General features: G+C 40.8%; 1 protein-coding gene across 2 annotated transcripts in view; it reads left to right on the top strand.

The window, feature by feature from the left end:
- MYRIP (myosin VIIA and Rab interacting protein) overlaps positions 1-27021 on the top strand; it is a 346219-nt gene that overhangs the window by 279103 nt on the left and 40095 nt on the right. The window contains exons 11-12 of one of the 2 annotated variants that reach the window (XM_075271252.1): positions 2150-2386; positions 12537-12599. In XM_075271252.1, coding sequence (XP_075127353.1) covers positions 2150-2386; positions 12537-12599 — 300 coding nt within the window. The remainder of the gene's footprint in view (positions 1-2149; positions 2387-12536; positions 12600-27021) is intronic. The other variant, XM_075271253.1, reaches the window with a different exon arrangement.

Below are 27021 nucleotides of genomic sequence, written 5' to 3'. Positions count from 1 at the left end.
ATTGTTTTAGAATTTTGCAACAAATTAGATTTTTTTTTTTTCCCAGCATGTTTAAAATCGGGAAACTGCCAATCTGGATTAAAGGTTTTTCCCATTCCCATATCAGTATCTCAGCACTGGAGTAGATAATATGCAGATGTTTGTACTCAATGGACTCAGGGTTATCTGTGTGTTTACATAAAGAGATAGCAGAACAGGCTTTATCAGCAAGCTCCAATTAGTTATGATAAAACTGCTGGCAAGAGAAGTTTAATATAGTATGTGAACATAAATTCATAATAGTTGTGAAGCCATGTCATTTACTGTGATTGAGTAACAAATAAACAAACTTTCACATTAGTAGGATGATAAAACATAAAATGCACAATTTTTCGCTTTTCATCATTTGGGGGTTTAGGGGACTGTGCCAGATTGATGACGTCATTAGACACTTTAACCTGCATTCTGCATACTCTTTCCTTTGAGAGGTCCACCATTTTCTGTGCAAATTTAGATGGTTGGCTCAAAAGAGGTTTCACGGTAGTTTGTCCAAATATGCGTAAGAATAATATGTAATGTCCTTTTCTTCCAGCAGGTGGCAATCATACATTAGCAATAGCACAGTCTTATAATAAGTATGTATACTAAGGTTGGGCTTACAAGTGACCTAGCTAAGATTCTGTCAGATGATAGTTTTATATGCCAGCTGTCTTCATAGACGCAATCATTTAGACTATTGCCATACTATGCCATACTTTTAAAAACTAGCAGAGAAGTCCTAACACATGCAGAGTAACACAACAGCAGGGAAATTTCATGGTTTGCGATTTTATGGCTGGCACTGAATAGATTTGTGCTTTGTGCTTAGATGTGTGTATAGCTCTGAAGTGGACAGCCATTAGAGGTTTTGTGTTTTGCCATTGTATTGGGCCCCGGTTCTGTACCTTACACTATAATTGGGCTCCATAGTGGACAATGGTAATGTGAAGGGGTTCAATAGCTGGTACTGCATGACAGTTCTGTGGTTGGCATTATGTGGGTGCTCCATGGATGACCCTGTAGTTGTGTGGCTGGTATTTTACACAGATTCTGTGGCAGATCGTATAGGAGAGTTTTATGGCTAGCACTATATAAAGGCATTCCTCGGAAAACCATGGCTGACATTCTTCCACACAATAGAAATTAAGCATCGCATATTTTAAGGGATAGTCCAGGAATTGGACAAGCCTCTGTGAATGCCAGGGGATGTGTAAAATAAAATAAATGCATACCCACCTGTTTCTGATAAAGAACTAGTAACATATGTGAGTGATGTCCCTGGTCCCTCTGCAGCGACCACTGAGAATGATGATTGGGCTTGACAGCCCCGTGAGAAGTAGGATTTCCAATACGAGGCCAATAAAACACTGGTGGTGGACAACAAAACACCAGGGGGTGAGTGTGGTTTTTTAAAACTATTTTACCTTTCATGGCCTTTGCAGAGTTTGGTCCGAACCCCTTTAACCTTGAAATGAAGATGGTGGCCAGGTACTTCGTGAGTCTGCTGAGTACTCTAGAGCAAGTAATAGTAACACTAACAGTGAGACATTCTGAAAATGCATCAGATGTGTCATACGTGCTGGATGATAAATCTGACATATCTTTACACTCTCTAGTCTAAGTCGTGGTTCACATCTGCTTTGGTAATCCGTTCGGAGAGTCCACATGGGAACGGAATACCAAACGCAGATGGCAAGCGGTGTGCAGTGAAAGCACACGGATCCCATCGACTATAATAGGGTCCGTATGCTTTCCATGAGATCTCCGCACGAGTCACGTGGACAGAAAAGTAGATTGTGAAGTACTTTCATGTCCGCATGATTTGTGTGGGCAGCTCGCAGAGAGCACACAGACCCCATTATAGTCCATGGGGATCCGTGTGCTTTCACTGCACACCGCTTGCCATCTGTGTTTGGTATTCCGTTCGGGCAGGTCTCCATGCAGACTCCCCCGAACGGATTACCGATGCAGATGTGAATGAGAGGCCTAAGTCTGTGCACCCTTTTAGTTGGCTTACTTAGAGCCAGAAGTTACAGTAGATTCTATACAGAGTTCACTATGATTTTTCATTTGTACAATGGTATACTGTATAGAGGACATGCCATTTATGTTTTTCTTTCCTTACTTACAGAGCTGTAGTGATTTATCAGAAACTGGGAAAAGCAGTGAAGATCAGAATCATAGAACAAAAAGTGATAGCATTGAGCAAAAGCTAAAAACCAGAATAAATGAATTAACAGCAAAAATGAGCGACAGAGAAACTTCATCTGGAGAAGAGCACGAGCCCGAGCCTAGACTGACGGCTGGAAACTACGACATGCTGTCATCAGAAGACAATTCTACATGTGTACAAGAGGAACTGAAAAAGGTGAGATTTGTAGAAAACTGCAAACTAAACCACATGTCAAGTACGACCCATATCACCCATCCCCATATTCCTCATGCAAAAGCCATTGAAAATAAAATATGCAATCCTTGACTCCAATACGTAGGATTAGTTTCTAAATCTAACTTGCAGAAGACGATACATGACACATTGTAAAAAAGTTTTTTTAAGTATGAATTATATGTTTTTCCAGGTAGTTACAAATAGTTAAATCAGTGGGTACCTACCACTTGTATAATCCTATAGTCCTATATAATCCTATATAGGAGAAGGCTGTACCATTCCATAGATCATTTGTCAAAAATAGCTGAACATAACGTTCATTCTCAGGCATCAGACTTCGGCAGAAATTCCAATACGCAAATCTGCATCAGATATAAAGACAGTTCATATCCCATGCATGTGAATTGGAGTTCTACAACCTCATTCACATGCAATGGACACATTTTTAGAATGAGAGCATATCAAATTTGCCGTGGAAATAAGAAGCATGCTACGTATTTTTCCCCACAGGATTGCCCCCATGGAATGATAAACAGACTATTCTAGCATGTATCATAGGTCTGCCAAAGTATCAATCATCTTTTATTTCAAAGCAAGTATTTATTGAAAAATACTATAAAAATACCCCCAAAAAGACCTAATGGTCTTAGTCATATAGAGAAAGGCAAATGATAATGTAACCTCATGCGACATTATTTATGACCACATCTAAATAGTTGTGTGTAGACACCATCAGCTACACAGACTGCAGATATCTCCTTATGTATAGCTGAAGATGCAGAAACGTGTCTGGCATCCTTTATGTAGCCACTGTCCAAATAAACAGGATCCAACTTTACTCCCAATTATTCACCTACCCTCCTCTTACTCTACAATCCTACTGATAACGTCAATGATTCTTCTTTACAACTTATCTATGACATGCCCAAAGGTTACATGAATAGTTTGTTCTTTGCCCTAATAGGTTTCCCCGCTAGGGTTCAGCAGGGGACTAAAAATACTAACAGCAGGGTATCAAGTTGTGTAGGACCTACTGATAAAATAATGGCATCCTGATGTTCAAAGTGTAGTAACAAAAACAGCATAGGTATATCTAGATACACTTGCACACAAGTTTTTGAAGGAACTTGACAGGGAGATTGTTCTAAACATCTATGAGAACTAACCACGGATCTTCTGTGCATGTAGGAGTTCTCAGATCCTTCCGTCTCTTCATGTAATACCAGACAATGCTGAGATCAGGGTCTGTGTGGGTCATGTTATCACTTCCAGGACTCCTTGTTCTTTACGCTGAAGATTTTAATTACATTGGCTGTATGTTTCAGGTTATTGTCCTGAATATATCTAGAGCCAATAAGACTCCTCCTTGGTGGTAAAAGCAGTCTTGAAGGCAAATGGTGGTCACCCCAAATATTAACTTGATATACATTTCTCTTTTGATCCACTAACACATGAAACTATTAAGACTTATATTTGCAAAATCATTCTTACAGCATTTTTAAAACCTCCCTAAAACTTTTGCCTGTCACTTCATACATATATGTGTGTGTGTGTGTGTATATATATATATATATATATATATATATATATATATATATATGTGTGTGCATGATTTGGAACCTGATTTGACACAGTGGTGGACATCTTTCTGACAGTGTACACACAATGATAAAGGTAAGGCTGTCAGTCATACTGCATGAGCAGGGTAAGCAGGACTCTCAATGTATTTTCTAGGACGCCTAGGAGGATTCATTATACTTTTTACCCCAGAGTGCTACGTCAAATAATTTTTATTTATAGCCCATTATCAGCCTCTTTTTTCTTTTAAATCCATTTACAACCCCTTTATTAAAACTAATTTGCTCTCTTAGGGCTAGTTCATGGGGGGCGGTATGGTGCATTTTGGTTCGGATTGTGACGCGGGAAGCCGCATCACAATCGGGGCCAAAATGCGCATGCTATGACTGTCGTGGATTCAGACAGTCGCAGGTTCCCCCTCCGGAGTAGATTCAAATGAATAGGCCTAGTCCCGAGGGTTCTGCCGTGAGGCAGACGCTGGGGCTGAATCAGCTGCAGAAAGGGCAACTCGCTTCTTTTTTCTGTGAACAGGAACATGCCGCTCACGGAAAAAAGTAAGCAAGCGGTTTACATAGACCTCCATTGTGAGGGGGGGCGGATTATGACGTGGATTCCAAAATCCACCCCGTGTGAACGAGCCCTTATGGAGTAACCCCTCATAGTCATGGGCTTAAAATAGCGTGCACAGGCCTTTGGTAGAATTCAGATTGGTCTTATATGTACACTGGCATGTCTGCTGGCAGTATGAGATATTTATATTCTATATTGATACATTATTTCTGAGTGTAATAACTGCTTGTGCAGTCTTCATACTTTCCGCCTGTTTAGCTATAATCACACAAAGGTAAAAAAAGACCATGTGACGGTCATTTATTGAACACATTGATTCTATTGTGTCTTCTCGCACGTTCTATCTTTGTCCAGTCTTTTGGGGGATCCCTGAACACAAAGTCTATGAAAATAGATCCCAAATGAACGCAGAATGGCTGTTAAAGAGTAGCCCATATCTGTTACTCTCCACAGTTCTGTGAATATAGTCTTAAAGAAGATCATATAGAATAAATATTCATGGGACTGTCTAATATTTTTGTGTTTGCTGAATAACAGTGTGATGTATCACTATTCATAGGCATGTAATACAGGTATTGTGCTATTATGTGCTGACAAGCTGTATAACCTGAATGCTAGAGCAAAACTGTGACAATGAAAATGAAGTCCATTCTGCAGGCAGCATGTTATAGAGCAGGAGGAGCAGCGCAGATTGATAGAAACACTTATGGAAAAAGATTAGCTATAACTTGTCTCATTCATTTATATCTTTGTTCTTACAAAGAAACAGTCATTTTGTCATGGGGGTGGTCCTATTTAGTGACTGACAGCCCCCATGTTTGACTATACATACAAAGATAGGTGTTAATCACCCAAAGGACTGCCCATATGGCTAGATGACTAATTCTAAGCATAGAAAGAGTGGAGATATAAATTGATAAAATACAAGTTAGGCCTCATTCAGATCATGTTTTTTTACATCTGGACACAATTAGATGGTCATTCATATACATAGTCATCAAATGAGTGGTCATCCGTATACATAGTCATCAAATGGATGGTCATTCATATACATAATCATTAAATGAGTGGTCATCCGTATACATAGTCATCAAATGAATGGTCATACGTATACATAAGCATCAAATGGATGGTCATCTATATACATAGTCATCAAATGGATGGTTATCTGTATATATAGTCATCAAATGGATGGTCATCCATATACAGATTATTTTTGCCTTTTAATGTTGATCTCTATGTAAACAAATTGCCATCTGTTTGCTTCAGCTTTTTGCATCCATTAAACTGATCTGCTAAACGGAAGTAAAAAACGTATCTAAATGGAACCTTAAAGGGGTTTTCAAGGCAAAAAATCTTTTTTAAAAAATAAGGTTTGTTAGTGCTATTAATGGATTAATAATAATCCACCCCTATACCTTTAGCTGTGTTTTCAGTGATTTCTAGGTCTCTCTAGGAGCACCTGGTATCCTCTGCACTTGTTTACATGGTGTGTGCTTTCTGGTAGTTGTAGGCTCTTACACGATCTCCCTCTCACTCCTCTCCCCTCCCTCTCTAACACCCCCACCCTTCCCAACTAACTCAGCACACACCCTTACCCCATTATACTTATACTGTCGTCCCACCCCCTACCCCATTATACCTGTCCAGGCTTCCTTCTGCAAAGAACGGCTTCTCCTCTTTTGTGACTCTTCCAGCATGCAGCAGTCCATCTCTACTGCACAAGCGTGGGCAGCTATTTCGGGCTCCCACGCTTGCACAATAGAGATGGAGTGTCAGCTTCTGCGCAAAGCTGGGACTCTGGCTCTTTTGCACATGCCTGGGCTTTCGTCATGGAAGGTGGAGTCGACATTCCCCACAGAAGGAAGCCTGGACAGAAAGAAGGTAGATAAGTTGGATGGGGGAGGGGGGTAGTAGTGATGTTATGTTTCCAGAAACAGGGAATCGGATAGTCACCAAATAATCAGGAAATGTGGGTAAATATAGTTTTTTGATTAATTATGTAAGTAAACACCCTCCCCCGCCTTCGAAAGTAGGCGGGGGAGGGTGTTTAGATTAGTGTAAGAATTTATATTTATTCCAGACAACCCCTTTAATCTGTTTCACCCACAACTAACGTCTCCTGCTCTATAACAAGATACCTCTTTTTTATTTTTAAACATTTGGACAACATTTTACAGTTAAAAATCCACATTAAGGCTGAAGCCTCACGTTGTGAAAAGCGCAGTCTTTTACAGTAACTGCAAAGTGAATGGGATTCTGGCTAATCCCATCCACACATTGCAGAAAAATATCCACAGTGGAAAAGCTGTTTTTTCAAAAACACTTGTCAGCGATTGATAGCATGACAATTATACCAGTGGAAATGCTGGCGTTTTCCATACAGGTATAATAGGGAATGAAAGTCCGCAGAGGAAAACTCTGTAAAACTACAATGAAAAATGCTGTGGAAAAAAATGCAAAACTTTTTTGCTGCGTTTTGCTATGTGGCGCCTTAGTCTAAAGGGGTTCTCCAGAAGCTGCTGCAGTGGACAGGGAGCATGTGCGGTCTGATCCTATTCAAGTAACAGGAGTATGCAGTGCTCAGTTCTATGCAGTGGACAGTTCTGCTGCTCCATTCCTAGTCCTTAAATTAAAGCTGCATGCATGGAGGCTCCCAGAACATCTGATCTGTGGGTTCCAGGTATTGAACCTCCACAGATCAGTTACTGGAAAACCCTTTTAAATTAGTAATTGCAAAAAAAACAAAACAAAATATTCACTTTGCACTATAAATATGTGCTCTGTCCTTCTCAATACACACAAAACAAAAACTTTACTTATATAACTTAACAGATTATCTTTTATCCCCCGTTATTATTTTACTTACTTATATATTTAGAGATTATATTATTATTCACTGTCACAAATAGAGCTCATAATCTAAATTCCCTATCAGTATGTATTTTGAGTGTGGGAGGAAATCAGAGTACCTGGAGGAAACCCACCCAAATATGGGGACAAAATACAAACTCAATGCAGATGTGCCTTTGGCTGGGTTCAAACTCTGGACCACAGCGCTGCAGGTACATTTTGGTTGGCCCTTCTTCATATTGTATTGATTCACCAGGTAATGGATAAATTCTTCTACCTGGAACACCCCTGGCCAGGAGTGTTCTATATCCCATGACTCAGGACAGCCCACCGCTTGTGAAATACTAAATAGCCAATGGGTATTTGTGGTGTTAGTCTGTGTGCCATCACCCTCACAGTTAATATCTTGTGATTTTAGTTTTTCATTTTCCAAATTATCCATATTACCATAAAGGCTACTTGCCGACAGTGAATTGCCAATACAAAGTTTGTTGTATGACCAGATTTGCCTGCTGTGACCCATATTTAATGGAATTATCCCACAAAATTAAAAAACTCCATAGATTAATATACAATATTACGTTATCACTATGAATTCAAATAACTTGAATTTTCTCAGTTTTTAGCCTCTTTACTCACCCCTATAGAGCTCGACTTCTTTCAGTTTATGTGGATAGGGACTAAGACAGTGATGGCGAACCTATGGCACGCGTGCCAGAGGGGGCACACAGAGCCCTCTATGCTGGATCGCTCAGTAACGGGGAATCCGGTAAAGGATTCTCTGTTAGTGAGCGATCGCTGCCTTCAGCTAGATATGCAAATGCACATCCAGCTGAAAGGTGTCAGTGTAGGCCGTATGGTACGCACGGCCTACATTGACTATACAGAGTGTGACCTCTGCACCAGCACGGACGTAATGACGTAAGTCATCAGCGCCCGCAGTGAATAGGAGAGAAAGGTTGCCCGGCGGCCCTTCAGGTAAGTATATTTGTGTATGTGTACTGTCTGGGGAGGGGACTACTGTGGACCATTTCGTGCTGTTTGGGGATGGGGAACTACTGTGGAACATTTCATGCTGTGTGGGGAGGGGGCTACTGTGGACCACTTTATGCTGTGTGGGAAGAGGTGGAATATTTCATGCTGTGTGGAGAAGAGGCTACTGTGGACCATTTTGTGCTGTTTGGGGAGGGGGAACTACTGTGGACTATTTCATGCTGTGTGGGGAGGGGGCTACTGAGGACCATCTCATGCTGTGTGGGGAGGGGGCTACTGAGGACCATCTCATGCTGTGTGGAGAAGGGGGCGACTGTGGACCACTTCTTGCTGTGTGGGGAGGGGGCTACTGTGGACCATCTCATGCTGTTTGGGGAGGGGGGCGACTGTGGACCACTTCTTGCTGTGTGGGGAGGGGGCTACTGAGGACCATCTCATGCTGTGTGGGGAGGGGGCTACTGAGGACCATCTCATGCTGTGTGGGGAAGGGGGCGACTGTGGACCACTTCTTGCTGTGTGGGGAGAGGGCTACTGTGGACCATTTCATGCTGTGTGTGGGGGGGGCTACTTTGGAATATACAGGTATAATCCTTTGGGGGGCCACTGCAGAACAGATTGTACTGTGTGTGGGGGGGCCACTGCGGGGCAAATTGTACTGTGTGTGGGGGCCACTGCAGGGCAGATTGTATTGTGTACAGACCTTTCAGTACAAGCTCTGTAAAGCCCCATTCACACGACTGTAATTTGTGGGTCTGCAATTATGGATCCATAGAGTTTTAAGGTTAAATTGCCATGTTGGCACACCGCGATAATTTATTGGGTTTTGGGTTACAGTTTGGGCACTCGGTCTCAAAAAGGTTCGCCATCACTGAACTAAGAGAACTCCTTAAGGAGAGCGCCTATTCAGGCCACCATTGCAAGTGTATGGAGACTTACAAGCCATTTTCGCTCCAGTGGGGGATTCTGGGAAATATCCAAATCTATTTTCCAGGTTGTAATTAGGAAAACAATACCTCTGCTCGCTGCCTCTAGGACAGCCCCCTTACATCATGCATGACTTTTTCAGAAAGCCTAATACCATGATGCGGGGTTATTGCCAAACTAATATATCTATTCCAAAAGGAACAGAATCCCAGCTATGGACAACGCTGTTACAATCTGGTTGAATCTCATCAGCACAGCGTAGAGAAACTAGCTTGGCTAAGTGAGAGACTATAAGGCTGCATTCACACTGAGTAACGCTGGCGTTTCTTGTGCTTATTTTTGCACATAGCGCCGCGTTAACGCCGCATTTGCGCCGCGCTATTTTGCGGTGGCGTTGACCGGCGTATACGCTAGGCTATGTGCAAAAATAAGCACAAAAAACGCCAGCGTTACTCAGTGTGAATGCAGCCTAAGACTATAAACCAGGGTCAGGGACTAAGAGAACTCCTTAAGGAGACTGCCTATTCACGCCATCTTTGCAGGAGTATGGAGACTTACAAACCATGTGACTATCAAGCAACTGCATCTCCCTGGAGTGCATGGTATTCTTTCTCTAGCTAGCCCTGCCCTACTAGTTGTGTGCTTGGTAGGTGAGAACAGCGAAATCTGTGAAACCAGGCCGGGACCTGCAGGAAAGCAAAGGGATACACAAAGGCTCTTCACTAGATTACAGCTGCTAGTAGACAATACTATAGCAAACAAATATAGGACGTACACTTCAAACCATAGGGAAGTACACTCACCGGCCACTTTATTAGGTACACCTGTCCAACTGCTCGTTAACACTTAATTTCTAATCAGCCAATCACATGGCGGCAACTCAGTGCATTTAGGCATGTAGACATGGTCAAGACAATCTCCTGCAGTTCAAACCGAGCATCAGTATGGGGAAGAAAGGTGATTTGAGTGCCTTTGAACGTGGCATGGTTGTTGGTGCCAGAAGGGCTGGTCTGAGTATTTCAGAAACTGCTGATCTACTGGGATTTTAACGCACAACCATCTCTAGGGTTTACAGAGAATGGTCCGAAAAAGGAAAAACATGCAGTGAGCGGCAGTTCTGTGGGCGGAAATGCGTTGTTGATGCCAGAAGTCAGAGGAGAATGGCCAGACTGGTTCGAGCTGATAGAAAGGCAACAGTGACTCAAATAGCCACCCGTTACAACCAAGGTAGCCAGAAGAGCATCTCTGAACGCACAGTACGTCGAACTTTGAGGCAGATGGGCTACAGCAGCAGAAGACCACACCGGGTGCCACTCCTTTCAGCTAAGAACAGGAAACTGAGGCTACAATTTGCACAAGCTCATCGAAATTGGACAATTGAAGATTGGAAAAACGTTGCCTGGTCTGATGAGTCTCGATTTCTGCTGCAAAATTCGGATGGTAGGGTCAGAATTTGGTGTCAACAACATGAAAGCATGGATCCATCCTGCCTTGTATCAACGGTTCAGGCTGGTGGTGGTGGTGTCATGGTGTGGGGAATATTTTCTTGGCACTCTTTGGGCCCCTTGGTACCAATTGAGCATCGTTGCAACGCCAAAGCCTACCTGAGTATTGTTGCTGACCATGTCCATCCCTTTATGACCACAATGTACCCAACATCTGATGGCTACTTTCAGCAGGATAATGCGCCATGTCATAAAGCTGGAATCATCTCAGACTGGTTTCTTGAACATGACAATGAGTTCACTGTACTCCAATGGCCTCCACAGTCACCAGATCTCAATCCAATAGAGCATCTTTGGGATGTGGTGGAACGGGAGATTCGCATCATGGATGTGCAGCCGACAAATCTGCGGCAACTGTGTGATGCCATCATGTCAATATGGACCAAAATCTCTGAGGAATGCTTCCAGCACCTTGTTGAATCTATGTCACGAAGAATTGAGGCAGTTCTGAAGGCAAAAGGGGGTCCAACCCATTACTAGTGTGAGGGGCAAGTATAGTCATGTATCTCTATATCCGCCATTTTGTTCTATAAACTTAATTTTCTTATGTCATCCATTTTGTATCCTCACACATATATACTATGAGGTGAGGTCATTCAGAGTGTGAAACATAGACTTTCAGTAGGCCATTGTTGTTATCTGCAAGGCCGGAGTAGTCTGGCACCAAGCATGTCATCTTATCTCTTTTGCCATGATATATACATCTAAGATGTCAGCTCATACATAAGTGTTTTGTATCTTTCTTTGTTTCATGAGAAAGTCCATCCCAGTCGGGAAAGTTATAATGAGATGCAGATTACATTAGGCCTCAGCCAATAGTCAAGTGCCAGCCTTATCTTATAACTTTATAACCAATCATGTTATACTAATTAGAATAGCCAAGCCAGCTCTTTGTCTGTATTGTACTTAAACTATGTTTTTCCCGCAATTAAATGAGATCACTTGAATACAGCATCTGAGTGTATGTCTGTGTCTGTGTTCTCCCGAGCGCTCGTACCTAACTTTGCCAAATTTGGATACCGATGGCATCTACCCCGGGTGTTCCCCCAACACTAGCATGGTGTACCTAATAAAGTGGCCAGTGAGTGTAGGTGAGAAGCCATCATGGTTCTGCTTTATTTTGTAATAATGAAGATCAATTGTGCATATTAATAACTTTTTTTTTACTATGTTTTGAGACATGTTTCTTTTAGGAATACCTTTAGGCTCCATTCACACAGAGTAACGCCAGGCATCATTTGTGTGTAATTTGTGTGTCTTTTACGGCCGTCATAAAACGTTTACATAGAGTTCTATAGGAAAAGACGTCCGTAATTTACGGCCGTCATTTACGGACGTCTTTTCCTATAGAACTCTATGTAAACGTTTTATGACGGCCGTAAAAGACACACAAATTACACACAAATGACGCCTGGCGTTACTCTGTGTGAATGGAGCCTTAGAGTTTGCATAGCTATGACACCCAAGCTGGCCCTATAAAAGTACCTGCCAAGTGCCCCATCATATAATGCTATATACTGTATACAGTGCCGAAGTGGCCCTCATACTCCACAGTGGGGGCATGGTGAAAGGCATGGCATTTGAGTATATTTTTCTGTCCAGTAGTTTGCATGAAACAGCTATATATTTCCCTACTGCATATATAATTCTGTTTTTAACTGTAATGTAACTTTCTCTTTATTCAACTGCTCTCTGAAAAAAACTAGGATAAGCGGCAGGCTTTAGAGCTCCACTTAAAATTGCAGTTTTTGTCCTCAGTACTGCAACAGGTGAGAACATTTTCTATTTTTCTCATGCCATTCTGTAACTCATGCCTGCTTTTCACCAGCATTCTGAAGTGCTGGTTGAAATTTTAACTCAGACTCCACTAGGGGGAGTCTAAATCCGTATGTTCTTCTATCATATAAAAACTACTCATTGACATTTCTAATACAGTTTCACAAGTTTGACATTTCTATATCAGTCCTCTTAGTCATGCCCATTTTTCTTTTTTGTAATACTTCCGTTTTGTCTCTTTTCCCTTCCAAGTTATACAATCACAAATCATAAATTGCCCCTTTAGTTGCATCATAAGTATATCTACACTCATTGACAAAAAATAATGGACCCAAACAGAAATGTAAGACTGGAAATATCTCACACAGATATGTAAATGTTGTAGGCTGATTAAACACTGGGTCTTGCCAAAAGAGGGAGCAAAAGTGCTTTCCCCACTGCCCTGTATAAAGTCTACTTTTGGGTAGTGTGCCTCTTGTTGAGAGATTGTTGACTGCTACAAATGCCTCTACGATGCACTTGAAGACATTTTGCCTAGTAAGATGGCCCAACGTTGGGCTGAGAGAAGCAGCATGGTTGTTTTGACAAACTCTCCCCTTCTGACACAGCCGCTAGGAGGTGTTGGGAGCAGTGGTTATATGAGGGCACACTCACAAAGTAAAACGGCTCCAGGTGGCCCAAATAGACCACTAATAGAGAAAATTTTTGTTCTTGTAACAGCCATGAGCAGCTCCCAAACTTTCCTTGTCAACCATCTAGACACAAGTTGCACCTTCATTACACCTGGTGTCTGCCCGCCCATTTCCAGGCACTTAGCAGAAGGAAATTTGTTATCCCATCATTTGCAGCCACCATTTACATTGGTGTTGTGAACAAGAAACAATCCATTCCAAGCTCTCTTTAAGATCCAAAGATGGCCAGGTTCAAGTATAGAGGCCTCATGGCTTTAATTCTACCTTTGCTGTCTAACAACATACTGCCTCATCTACTGCTACCATGATCTGGGGAGCCATCTGAGGATAGAACAGTCAGTTACCCCTAATAATGATTCAAGGGACTCAAATAGCTCAGTGATATGGGCAGGACATCTCATAGCCACATGTTTTGCCTCTCATGGCATGGCTTCCATCTGGTCTTACACGGCCGTAATGATTTTATGGTCCGCAAGTTGCTGATCATCAACACTAGTTGCTGATCAGCAACATAGACACCGCAGATGCCTGTAAACTGCCGCACTCGCCCATAGAATTCTATGGGCGAATCCGTGCAATGCCGTAATTCATGGCCCTCACGGACATGTTCTATAAATTGCAGACAACGATTGCGGCCCGGCCACACCACAGATAAAATATCCGGTGGTATAAGAGGCCGCATTGAATATAATGTGTCCGTAAATGGTCCGCAATTGAAAACCCTCAATTGCGGACCATTTGCGGACTTACATTACGGCCGTGTAAGACCAGCCTAAGACACAAACCTTCCTCCTCCTACGGAGATGTACCTGGAAATTTCTTGGCTTATTGCAGAATTAGGGCCCTAAAACTTTACATGCAATTTATAATACTAGTATTTTCTTAGGTAATTCAAATTACAGGAATGCTGTGATACTTATTACTACAGGATTGACTGTGATACGTCTTTCACGGGCACCCTACCTTTTATAGAGGAAGTTCAGGGACACTATCTAAGGCTAAAGCCCCACGTTGCAGAAACTCCGCTTTTTTAGTTGCAGATTTTGTTGCGATTTTTTTGAGCCAAAGCCAAAAATGGCTACAAAAGAAATTTGCAAAAAAAAAGCTGTGTTTCCGCAACGTGGTGCTTTAGCCTTATATAGTATTTTCTTAGGTGACAGATTAACCATTTGACCAGCTCAAGCACTTGTTCCCAGGTGTAAGGGTGACAAACCATATTTTTAATTTCAGTTTAATGTATGCAATGGGAAGATTCCCAATATATGATAGATAGACACCCACTTGCCCAACAGAGGGTAAAAGATCTCCATTTTTTGCCACATGGAAAAGTACAGAATTAATGCAATCTCATTCAGTTAAAGAAAACATGTAGACTGAGCAGCATACTTTCTGAATATGTATGTATATATACACTGTCTGATTATGCACATAATGGTGTTACGAGGGATAATTCTTAGGCCCGGTTCACATCCGCATTCGGGGAGTCCGCTTGGGGACCCCCAAATGGGAACTTATACACATTAAAACTCGGTTTCCGCACAGAACATGCGGAGAGAAAAAGTGCCGCTTGCCGCATGTATTAATAATTCTCGCAATGCATCTCATACGCAACGCAAGAATAGAGCACAAAGCAATGGCACACAACAGGGAAAACAAGCTCGAGGCTAGGAAATGGGAATGATGAGCAGATAATAACAGTGATGTCATAGCTAATTACTAGCGACCAGGGTGATGTCATAGTACAGGCATAACTAATGATAATAATATGCACAATGATGCCACAGATCATAGATTGTGTCACAGAAGAGGAATCAAACATAGTGATGTTATGTCCAATGGCTAAGGGTCATAGTGGTGTCACAAAAAATGGATTATGTAATAAATAATTATATCGGGATAATAAGGGATAATAAACACAATATCATGGTCAGTGATATTGTTCATGCTGATGTCACAGTACTGAGGTAATAGACACAGCGATTTCACAGGACAGGGATTTAATGTAATAACCAGCTATGTCACAAAAAATAATAGCACCCCCTTATGTGCCTATGAGGCCAATATGTCCTACTCATCCCTAAAAGGATATTCCTATTCCCATCAGTCATTTCAAGCTGGCTGAAAACAAATTAAACCATTTTATCACTTCCTGCCAGTGTCACCCATCCTAATAAGAGTTCTGAATGGCAAAGCTTAATCATACAGCATTATTAACAGATAGGAATCACTGTTTAAAGAATCCGCTGCAAAACTATATTGGCTGTCACCCAGTTTTTCCAGGAATGGAATGGAGCTGAGAAAGACTTGAAGATAACTACCGATGACTTCACAAAAATTTACATAAAATTTATATAACATTTTTGCTTAACTTTTGTATGGAAGGAGGATATTAGTATGAAATCCTCACACAACTTGTAAAATGCTAAAGTTTTCCAAGATATGAGACTGACGGCTTTATTTGTAAAGTGGCGCGGAATATGTTGCTTCTACATAAATAAAAATTCTTATATAACATGCAGCTTATTTTGGTAGCATCGGCTGTTAATCATATGCGTATGACTACCACAAACATGAGATTTTTGCCAAATTTCACCAAATTTAACTGGATCTGCCAAAGGTCTGCAGATAAATAAGACTCTCCTTAAACTAGAACCATTTCTATACAGGAGTATATACACACGTGGACAAAATTGTTGGTACCCCTCGTTTAGTGAAAGAAAACCCCACAATGGTCACAGAAATAACTTGGATCTGACAAAAGTAATAAGTAAAAATACTATGAAAATGAACAAATGAAAGTCAGACATTGCTTTTCACTTCAACAGAATAAAAAAAAAAAAAAATCTCATGAAACAGACCTGGACAGAAATGATGGTTCCCTTAACTTAATATTTTGTTGCACAACCTTTTGAGGTAATCGCTGCAATCACACGATTCCTGTAACTGTCAGTGAGACTTCTGCACCTCTCAGAAGGTATTTTGGCCCACTCCTGCTCCAGTTGTCTCAGGTTTGAAGGGGGCCTTTTCCAGATGGCATGTTTCAGCTCCTTCCAAAGATGTTCAATAGGATTTAAGTCAGGGCTCATCGAAGGCCACTTCACAATAGTCCAATGTTTTCCTCTTAGCCATTCTTCAGTGTTTTAGCTATGTGTTTTGGGTCATTATCCTGTTGTAAGACCCATGGCATGTGACTGAGACCAAGCTTCCTGACACTAGGCAGCACATTTCACTCTAGAATCCCTTGATAGTCTTAAGATTTCACTGTACCCTGCACAGATTCAAGACACCCTGTGCCAGATGCAGTAAAGCAGCCCCAGAACATAACAGAGCCTCCTCCATGTTTCACATTAGGGTCCATTCACCTGGCGGAAATTGGTGTGGGAGGCTTTTTTTTCAGCGCTATATCTGAGGCAAATTCCACACCAAATTCCTCACCATTTTCCTGTGTGAATGGACCCTTAGGAACAGTGTTCTTTTCAAGATATGCTTCATTTTTCCATCTGTGAACATAAAACTGATGTACCTTGCCAAAAAGTTCAATTTTTTTCTCATCTGTCCATACGACATTGTCCCAGAAGCTTTGTGGCTTCTCAACATGTAGTTTGGCAAATTCCAGTTTGTCAGATTCAAGTTATTTCTGTGGCCATTGTGGGTTTTTCTTTCATTAAATGAGGGGTACCAACAATTTTGTCCACATTTTTATATGATTGTTTTATGGTTATCTTACACTTTAGAAGGATGCATGATGCATGATGTATTACAGACTGATGAATTGTACTCCATCTAACATGACAGCACTGCATGAAATTTTGCATGAGTAATATGTGAATGCAAACGCATGACTCTTCATAATATAGTAAAGTATTTTACCTTGATCTGGAGAGGGCAGTAGTCACAATATTTATTTCAAATTCTCATTGGTAGCCTTTTTTCCTAGTATTAAAGAAATGGTCTTATTATAGGCAGTCCCTTCAATAAAAGAGCTGCCATGGGTCTGGTTTTGCTGTTCTTTTGTTTTGCATAAGGCCATTTTGATTTTTTCCCTGCTATGGCATTCGCCATATGGGGAAAATATGTTTCTACATCAAGCATTTTCTGTTGCGTGATACCTAATTTCTTTATATTTGGTTTTGTTTAATTTTTATTTGAGATCTGGGCATAGGAAGGTGATTTGAAATCTTATTTTTTTTTCAATTTTTTAAATATTTTTTAAACTTTTTTTATTTATTTATTTTTTAAACGGTTTTACCAGCCCCTCTAAGTTGCTTGAACCTGGGATTATTAGATACCATTGCAACTTTATTGCAGTCTATAGGAAATTCACAGTGCCATAAGCAAACCTCGGTAATTACTTTCCCACAACAGGACTGGGAACCTTCACAAGGCTCCTGTCTGTCATGGATAGTAGACACTTAGATTCTTTTTTTTGGTATTGCTCCCATATGGTGACATTGTGGAAGCCATAGTGTTAAAAAAAAAAAAAAAAAAAAGTGGGGTGCCAGGGGAGGGTTTTTCTTTGTATTTGAGGGCCAATTTTTAAGGGTTAATGAATGCAATTAAATTGGACCCACCTTCAGTATATCCGCCAAAAAACATGAACAGTACTGAGTTCAAGAGAACTCAGGGCCAATTAGGAAAGGGAGGAGGGAGGGGAACCTAGAGATGTGGGAGGTTTATCTCTTTGGAGCAACTAGAATGACCTTAACGCTCCAAACAGCTCATTAGCATATTGGCAAAAACAGTAATATCTCAAAAAGATGCACTGATTCAGAAGGGAAAAACTGTTTAAATAAGATAACTATTCTTCTCTTACCTTTCGTTGTTTTCTCCGCCCCGCCGTTCGCCTGAAATCCCAGTTTTTGCAAATGAGTTCTCTCGCAGCACTGGGGGTGGGCCCCAGCGCTCAAACAGCACTGGAGGCGTCCCCAATGCTGCCAGAAAACTCTCCAGCACCGCCTCCATCTTCGTCAGCATCTGCCTCTTCACCTTCTTCTTCCGGCGCGCGATGGGTCAAAATTAAACGCATGCGTGATATACATTTGATCATGACTGAAAAACAGGTGAATCAGTCTGTTTTTAACTGGTGTTGTGCATCCGTTGTGTATCCATTCTGTGTCTGTTTGCCCACTAATGACGGCTGACTGTAACATATTTAATGGACGGAACTCAGATGTCACTCCATTTTACACCTGTTAAAAATGGATTCATTGATTGTTTGGAAGGGTCAGTTAGGCCCGGTTCACATCTGCATTAGCTAAGTGCAAGCACTTTTATCTCTGTATTTTTCATGCAGAAACCGAGCGGAAACCACACAGACCCCATTACAGTCTATGGGGTCTGTGTGGTTTCTTAGGTAACCTCTTTTTAATGCGTATAGGTTTCCGTTAAAGGGGTCCGAAGCAAAACATGAAACATGCGGAGAGAAAAGTGCTGTTTGCACTTAACAAACGCTGATGTGAACCGAGCCTAACTGACCCTTCCAAACAAATATCAATGGGTCCATTTTTCGGGAAACCCAAATGCTGATGTAAATCGTGCCTTAAAATAGACAAGTATAGGACATGTCTGTCTCATTGTTTTCACATTACAAAAGACGGTCACATGGTCTTTTTTCACTGCCATATGAATAACACCTTACGCCTCAGAAATGACAGTTGAAAAAAGGGCTAGTTAAAAATGATTTAAAGGGGTTGTCCCATCTCAAGGATCCTATCTACTGTATACTGCTAGCTTATGTGGATTTAAGACTTTTCCTAAATGCATTGCTTCGTCAAAACTGCTTTGTTTGGCTACTATCTGAGATTATTCGCTTCATTGTTTACATAACCATGGACCTGGGGATGATCTTATCTCTCCGCCCAGGACAAGTGATGTAGCTCCCTGCTTTCAAGAGGGGAGGGGGAGCTGAGTGCCCGGGACTTGGAGCAGCTTGTATTTCTGAGCTGTTTATCTCCCACTTATCAGGTCGGCTAATTTAATTTTAACAAGGGCTGAGACAGGAAGTCTGTTACCTCTGTATGTAAACACAGACCTAAAACGGCGTTTATTGCAACCTGGCTCTTGGTCCTGTAGCATGTAAATTTGGGATTCTCATCACCTATCAAATCCAGCTCTGCTACATCAACTTCATATTGTGCATCTTCCAGTGATACTGTGCTAATTTATTTACAACCATCCCTCATTACTGACTACAAACATAGCAGATAGCAGAGCTGGCTTTGTCTGGGAGACAGCAAGTGAAACCCCACCCACCAATTCATTGAGTAAACCAGGAAGTGAACAGAGCATACAGCATGCAGGTTGATGAAACAAGCGAGTTGGGGAATACCCCTTTAAACTATCTGTTTTTGAGATCTATTTTCCATCAATGTGTTAACATTTTTAATTTTTTATGTTAAGCCACAACTCTTTACATGCCCCACCCCATACATGTCGCCTTCAACTCCATGTAATCCATCCATTATACTCCATCATACCTTCTGCCCACAGATAGTATAATGCCATATTAGTACCCTCACACAGTAAAATGCTCTTTTTGAACACCCATATATTATAATACCTACTTATTGGCTCCACACAGTATAATAATAATAACACATTTCATTTATATAGCACCAACATATTCCCCAGCTGTGTACAAAAAAAGATACATTACAAAGGAATAGTTAATTCACACAATGGGACTGAGGGCCCTTCTTGCAAGAGCTTACAATCTATGAGGTAGAGGGGGTGACACAAGAGGTAAGAGGGGCGGGATCGGAGGTAGCATTGCTTATACGGTGGACCAGTGTATCCATAGTATAATTCCCTTGCACTAAGCTTGTATAGTATAACACCTCCTTAATTCCTCAAAGTAGTATAATGCCCTTATAGCCCCCCATAGAATACAGTAGCCCCTTAGTGCCCCCACTGCCAACCATATGTTCACAGGAGACTCCTACAGGAAACTCTCCCTTCTTGCTCCAGCATAATGACAGTGGTCAGTAGAAAGACTAAGATCCCAACCTCTTGCAATGATGGATCACCGTAGTGTTTCGTACTGTTGGACTCTGTGACCTAGGTTCGGATTGTGGCCTGCCAGTTTAGTAACCCTGAGCTATAATAGCAAAAAATCTCAGCTTCAAATAAATTAAAGCAAAAGGAAGAAAAAGAAAACATAAAGAATGAAAGACGATTAAACGAAGAGAAATAGCCAAATATACGTTTAACAGTGAGCTGAAAAACCATAAATGTTAGACTGCTGAGTTACAAATCATGAATTGATATATCATCCCAGGGTCAATAGATTATTATTTTGACAAATCTGAAGAATTTTTAGATTTGTCAATACATTGAACCGTTATATGACGTTACTCTGTTCTACTTTGGCGGTTCAAAATACTCAGAGAAATTGATATTTTGGCACTCAGAGCTACAGAATTGATTTAATTGTAGATAGACTGGAAATTCATGGACGCCACATAGAGAACTGAATAATAAAATAATCAATGAATTAGTAGAAAGCCAAATGATGTTGATGACTTGAAACTCAGAAGAGCTGTGAAGAGTATGCACGTTACCTATAGAATGAATATATAGGTGTTACATACACTATTCCAGCATACAAGAGGGGCACAGGCCACACACCTTAGAAATGAGTACAGTGACAGCTACTTACTAACTAGTGTTATTAAACAAGACATATTGTCTCCTCTGACCTGAAGTTTCCTCTGTTATTCCTTAAAGAAATGTATAAATAAATTGACAACTGAGTGTTACCATTCAACCAGTTGTCAATTTACTAAAGCATCTGTAGGAGGAAGAACAGAGAAGCGGTACCATACACAGTTATAAGAAGAAATGCCCCAGACGTGTTACTATATGCATTTATGGGGAATACATGTACTGTATATACTCGAGTATAAGCCAAATTTTTAAGCACCGTTTTTGTGCTGAAAAAGCCCCCCTCGGCTTATACTCGAGTCAAGCAAAAAAAAAATATATATTTTTTTTTATTGGGGGGGGGGGGTCTATGACTAGCCTCAATAGTAATGTATAGAATCTCCCATAAAATAGTGAAAAAAAAGAAGCTTTAAAAAAAAATAATAAAAAAATAGTTTCCTTTCCCTAGAATACATATAAAAGTAGAAAATTACTATGAAACACATACACATTAGGTATCACTGTGTGTGACAGTGCCTACTGAATATAGGGTATCTGCAGTGCTCCTGTTCCGACGGGAAGGGGTTAATAGGAGCACTGCAGATACCCTATATTCAGCCAGGCTGAATTACAAGTGGGGGAAAAAAAACAGTCCTCAAGCTCAGGGAAGGGGCAAACAGACAACCAAAACACCCCCTCCCCTTTCCCAGCACCTACTGCACCCAAAAACCATTTTAATTTTGGAAATTCTCCAGTAGCAGCTGCATTCCCCCCCCCCCCCCCCGGCTTATATTCGAGTCAATAAGTTTTCCCAGTTTTTTGTGGTAAAATTAGGGGCCTCAGCTTATATTCAGGTCGGCTTATACTCGAGTACATACGGTATTTAGAAAAAACAGACATGCCTGGTTTTTACTGTATACAACATATATATTTTAATAGTTCAGACATTTTTAAACATCAACTTTCTTTGTGTATTTTTTTGTACAATGGAGAAAAGGATGATTTTCAGGATTTTTAGTCTCCCTTGGGTGTTTGATCACTCATACAATATACTGCAATACTTCTGTGAAGCAGTATATTGTCAGATTTATCTACGCCTAAGGCTGGACTTACATGTCTTTTTTTTAATGAAGTACTACATGCATTGTTCTTCAGTAAAAAAAAAAAAAAATGCAGTGTATACCCAGCTTAAACCCTTTCCATATTTCCAGCCGCCAATGATGATATACAGATACTTTGAATGTTAGCATAACTCTGTTGCAACAAACTTAAATTAGCTTTTTACAGTGGGTTTTGGTCAATTTTATTTTGTTATCACGTTGTAGTAAGTTATTAAGATAAGATAAGATAATCCTTTAATAGTCCCACAGTGGGGAAAGTTTTGTCAGTTTTTGCTACATCTGCAATAAAACTTTTTTCTTTATGTTTAATAAATGTCACATGTAGTATCTTCTGACACATGAAAGACTAACTATTTTCCTATAGTGTGTGGGTATTATCGGTTGGGAACTGGTGCTTAATGTATATTTTCATGAAGAAAGAGATGTTAATTGCAACGTGCGGATTATGAGATCGCCATAGTTGACGTATCACTCATTAGAAAGTCCTCAAAGTCTTAACAAGAGAATATATTGAATTTAGCAGCCTTTAAAAAGTGCTTTTCTGTACATGGACTCATAAAAATATGGAACAGTGAGACTTATTCCTTGGTCTTCATTAGTGATATTGAGGAGTTTGAGCATATGAAACCCATCACAACTCTTTGAGTAGCATTGATTTCAATTCCTTTTCCATAATGTTCTTGGAGGATGTATTTCAATCTAAGTGGTGCTTGTAAGTGTAAAAAGCACTACAGCTTTGGAGGGCTACAGGTGACTGTCTACTTTTGAAGAGCTTCTGATCTGCAAGGAACAGCTCTCATCTTCTTCATTATGACTCTTTATCATTATAATAGGGTCAAAACTCAAAGTTTGTTTGTAATTTGGTGACTGTTTTCATATGTGGCCAGCGATATATAATCCAATGTTCATGAAGTATGGCCTTTGTAATTGTAGACAGGTACAATCCATCAGCCGCCAGACGCAGATACTAGAAGATTAGATTACAGATCAGTTTTGCTACTATTATACCAACCAATTGACAATTATGGTCACTTTTTAAAGATAATAAATGTAATCGTTGTTTTTAGTTTGGTCTTCATACACAAAGAGAAAGACAAGAATAAGATGTAAGGTTATGATCTTATGATATGAATAGTGCCTATGTTTCCTGTCCTTAATAACCTCTTGTTATTCCTCTTCTTTCTTTGGTCTTCAACTACTTTGAAGTACCTGAAAGTCTAGCTGTGAACTCATGTCTCCTCTCTTTCACAGAGTTTGGTATCTTTTCAATGAATATTATCCCCTGTATTGTTTACCTGCTACAGGCTTTTCCAATACAGATCCATGGAGATTTATTTACTAAAGTGTTAGCTCTCCTGTCAAAGTTCATCTGCGCTAACAAATTTTAGGATTGCTAAACCTGTTCCGTTTAGTCCATAACATTCAGGTGTCATTGCTTTGCCCAATATCAGCTACAAATATTTGGGTCGGTCTAGAATCCTCATCTGTCTCCACTCCATTGATCGTGGCTTTGTGATTGAAAACTTACATCTGGAGACCTTTCACATCCTACTATTGATCCAATCCTAAAAACAGCATACAAAACTCTCCCCACCTCTTATACATATTTGGTATGCCTGTAGCTCATACAGTACAGTAAGCACAATAATTATGGTAATAATCGGCTGTAGAAAAAAAAAGTGGCAGAATTATTCATGGATGGCATATCACCATAATTAAAGGGACCTATCCTTAGAATAAGTTATCAATGGCAAATCTGTGGCCATTGAACAACTTGAACCACCACTGATTAGCTCATATGGCCAACCTATCTCCAGTGTCTACATAGCCATACAGTAGGTACTATTGGACCACCAATATTCTGCTCATGATGAGCCATAATAGGGTGAGGCGAAAAATATCAAGACCACCTAAATGAGACCCAAAACCTGGGTTAGAAGCATAGTGGCACAGTGATTAGTGGGCAACACCTGTATGGATATGCTTCCTTTATTTATTTGGGTTTCCTCCCACATGGCAAAAATATATTGAAGTAGGGAAGAGACTTGCCAGTGTGGGTGGTTGTGCAATAAGGGTAGTTTTAAGCATCAAGCTTGAAGTTCTTGGGTCCCAGTGCAGGAGCTCTACTTATCTCCAAGCTACCCATCGCCGCGTGATGGCATAGTATAATCTCTCTATCTTATAAAAATGAATTCTTGTCTGTCTGTCTGTCTGTCTGTTCTTTATGCGCAACCAAACGACTGGACCAATCTTCACCAAATTTGGTACAGAGATACTTCAGGTATCCAGAAGGTTTAAGACGAGACTCCAACTTGCTCGGAAGTAGCGTTGCTGAGATACAGCATTCCCAACATGATGCTCCCCCCCCCCTTAGCCAATACAAACCTGCAAGACTTTCACTCATATTCCAACTGCAATACACAAGGTCACTCCACATGTACAATCCAACACTGATATCCAAACTGAGATGCACGCATCAGAGGATTAGATACACAGATCAGCACACAGTATCACACGCCGGAGGATTAGATACGCATGTCTTCACATAGTACCACATGCCATAGGATTAGATACACGTATCTGCACACATCTCCACACGCCAGAGGATTAGATATGCGCATCTGCACAAAGTTGTACACACCATAGGATTAGATACACGCATCTGCACACAGTTGTACACGCCATAGGATTAGATACACGCGTCTGCACACAGTACCATGTGCTGTAGGATTAGATACGCACGTCTACACAGTTTCACATGCCGTAGGATTATATATGCGCCTCTTCACACAATACCACACGGGAGGATTAGATATGTGCGTCTGCACACAATACCACACGACCGAGGATTCGATATGCGTGTCTGCACACAGTTCCATACGCTGAAGGATTAGAGATGTGTGTCTGCACAATGTACCACACGGGGGAAGGATTAGATACGTACCTCTTCACACAATACCACACGGGAGGATTAGATACACACATCTGCACACAGTTCAACACGCCAGAGGATTAGATATGCATGTCTTCACATAGTACCATCGCCAGAGGATTAGATACGCGAGTCTACACAGTACCACATGGGGGGAGGATTAGATACGCGCATCTGCACTCAGTACCACATGCCAGAAAATTGGATACGCACATCTACACACAGTTCCACATGCCGTAGTATTAGATACGCAAGTCTGAACACAGTACCACATGTCGGGGGATTGGATACATGCATCTGCACACAGTACCACATGCCAGAGGATTGGGTATGCGCATCTGAACACAGTTCCACACACCATCGGATTAGATACGCACATCTGCACACAGTACCACATGCCGTAGGATTAGATACATGTGTCTATACACAGTTCCACTGGATTAGATACGCAGGATTAGATACGCACGTCTTTACACAATGCCAAACAATGGAGGATTAGATACGTGCCACTGCACACAATACCACACGGTGGAGGGTTAGATACACACTACTGCACACAATACCACATGAGGAGGGTTAGATACATGCATCTGCACACAGTACCACACACCAGAGGATTAGATACGCATGTCAGCACACAGTACCACATGCCAGAGGATTAGATATGCACATCTGCACACAGTTCCACACGCTGGAGGATTAGATACGCACCACTCCACACAGTACCACATGCCAGTGGAATAGATACGTGCGTCAGCACACAGTACCACACGCTGGAGGATTAGAAACATGGCTCTTAACAGAGTACCACATATTAGAGTTTTACTCCAGGTTTCCATAGCAACCCAGCCATTTTTCTTCACTACTTTATGTCAGCCTTAAAGCGGCAGGGCGCTGTGAATGACACTGTTACACAAGGTCACATACACACAGCTTTACTTCAGGTCTCCATAACAACCGATTGCAGGTTTTTCACTGATATTCGAAATGAGATACACATGATCACATGACGCTAATGGACACACACAAACAATATACAAAATACACCAGTGCAAAATTGGTCAATTCTTATGGGGCCACTACACAAACAAAAAAATTAAATATACCGTGCGAAGGCGGTTCCTCCTGCTAGTTTCTTTATATACATGACTTGTGGAGTTTATTTGTGTGTCTTGTTTTCCCAATGGCTGCTTGAAGCTTATCCATGTTTCCCATTAGCTGTGTATACTGTACAGTAACTATACAGCATTATCTCACCATCATGTATTGCATTATACATACATCATCTCATCGTAATGCAAATAAGTGTATATACAGTATTACTACAATATAATAAAATCATCATATCTGTCAGTGTATGTATAGTATTACTACAGCATCAAATAATCATGTATTGCATTATATTTACATCATCTGATAATATTACATGTCAGTGTACTGTATGTATAGTGTTAATAAAGTATAATGTAATCAATATCTGTGCACACAAAATATTACTACAGCATCAACTAATCATGAACATCCTCTGTCCTGTGTGCCAGCCAAGCACATGTATGTAACACAGATATTTAGTGAATGCCAAGACTCAAATTATGTGTCAAGAGTTAGACCACTGGGGCAGCACAAAAAAAGGACCTTCATATTTCTCTGTTCTACATAGCTCACTTTAAGGTTGAGGCCCCACATTGTGGAAATAGCTTTTTTGTTGTTGATTTTGCTGTGATTTTTGGAGCCAAAGCCAAGAATGGATGCAAAAGGAATGTGAAATATATAGCAAGTACTTATACGTCTCCCTTCTGCTCAATCCACTCCTGGCTTTGGCTCAAAAAAGACAGTAAAACCTGCAACAACAAAAAAATTGCGTTTTCGCAACAGGGGTCCTCATTCTAATGAGTTAGCTGACACTTTTGGAGGATATTTTATTGTTTTGTGTACATTGCTAATCCCAGTATCATGGACCAACATCCCATAGTCTTGAAATAGGCAGAAGACAGAGTATCGGATTTGTCTTGAGTAAACTTCTAATGTG

The sequence above is a fragment of the Leptodactylus fuscus genome, chromosome 4, assembly GCF_031893055.1.
Source record: "Leptodactylus fuscus isolate aLepFus1 chromosome 4, aLepFus1.hap2, whole genome shotgun sequence".
Lineage (NCBI taxonomy): Eukaryota > Metazoa > Chordata > Amphibia > Anura > Leptodactylidae > Leptodactylus > Leptodactylus fuscus.
This window is presented reverse-complemented; position numbering and strand designations above follow the sequence as displayed.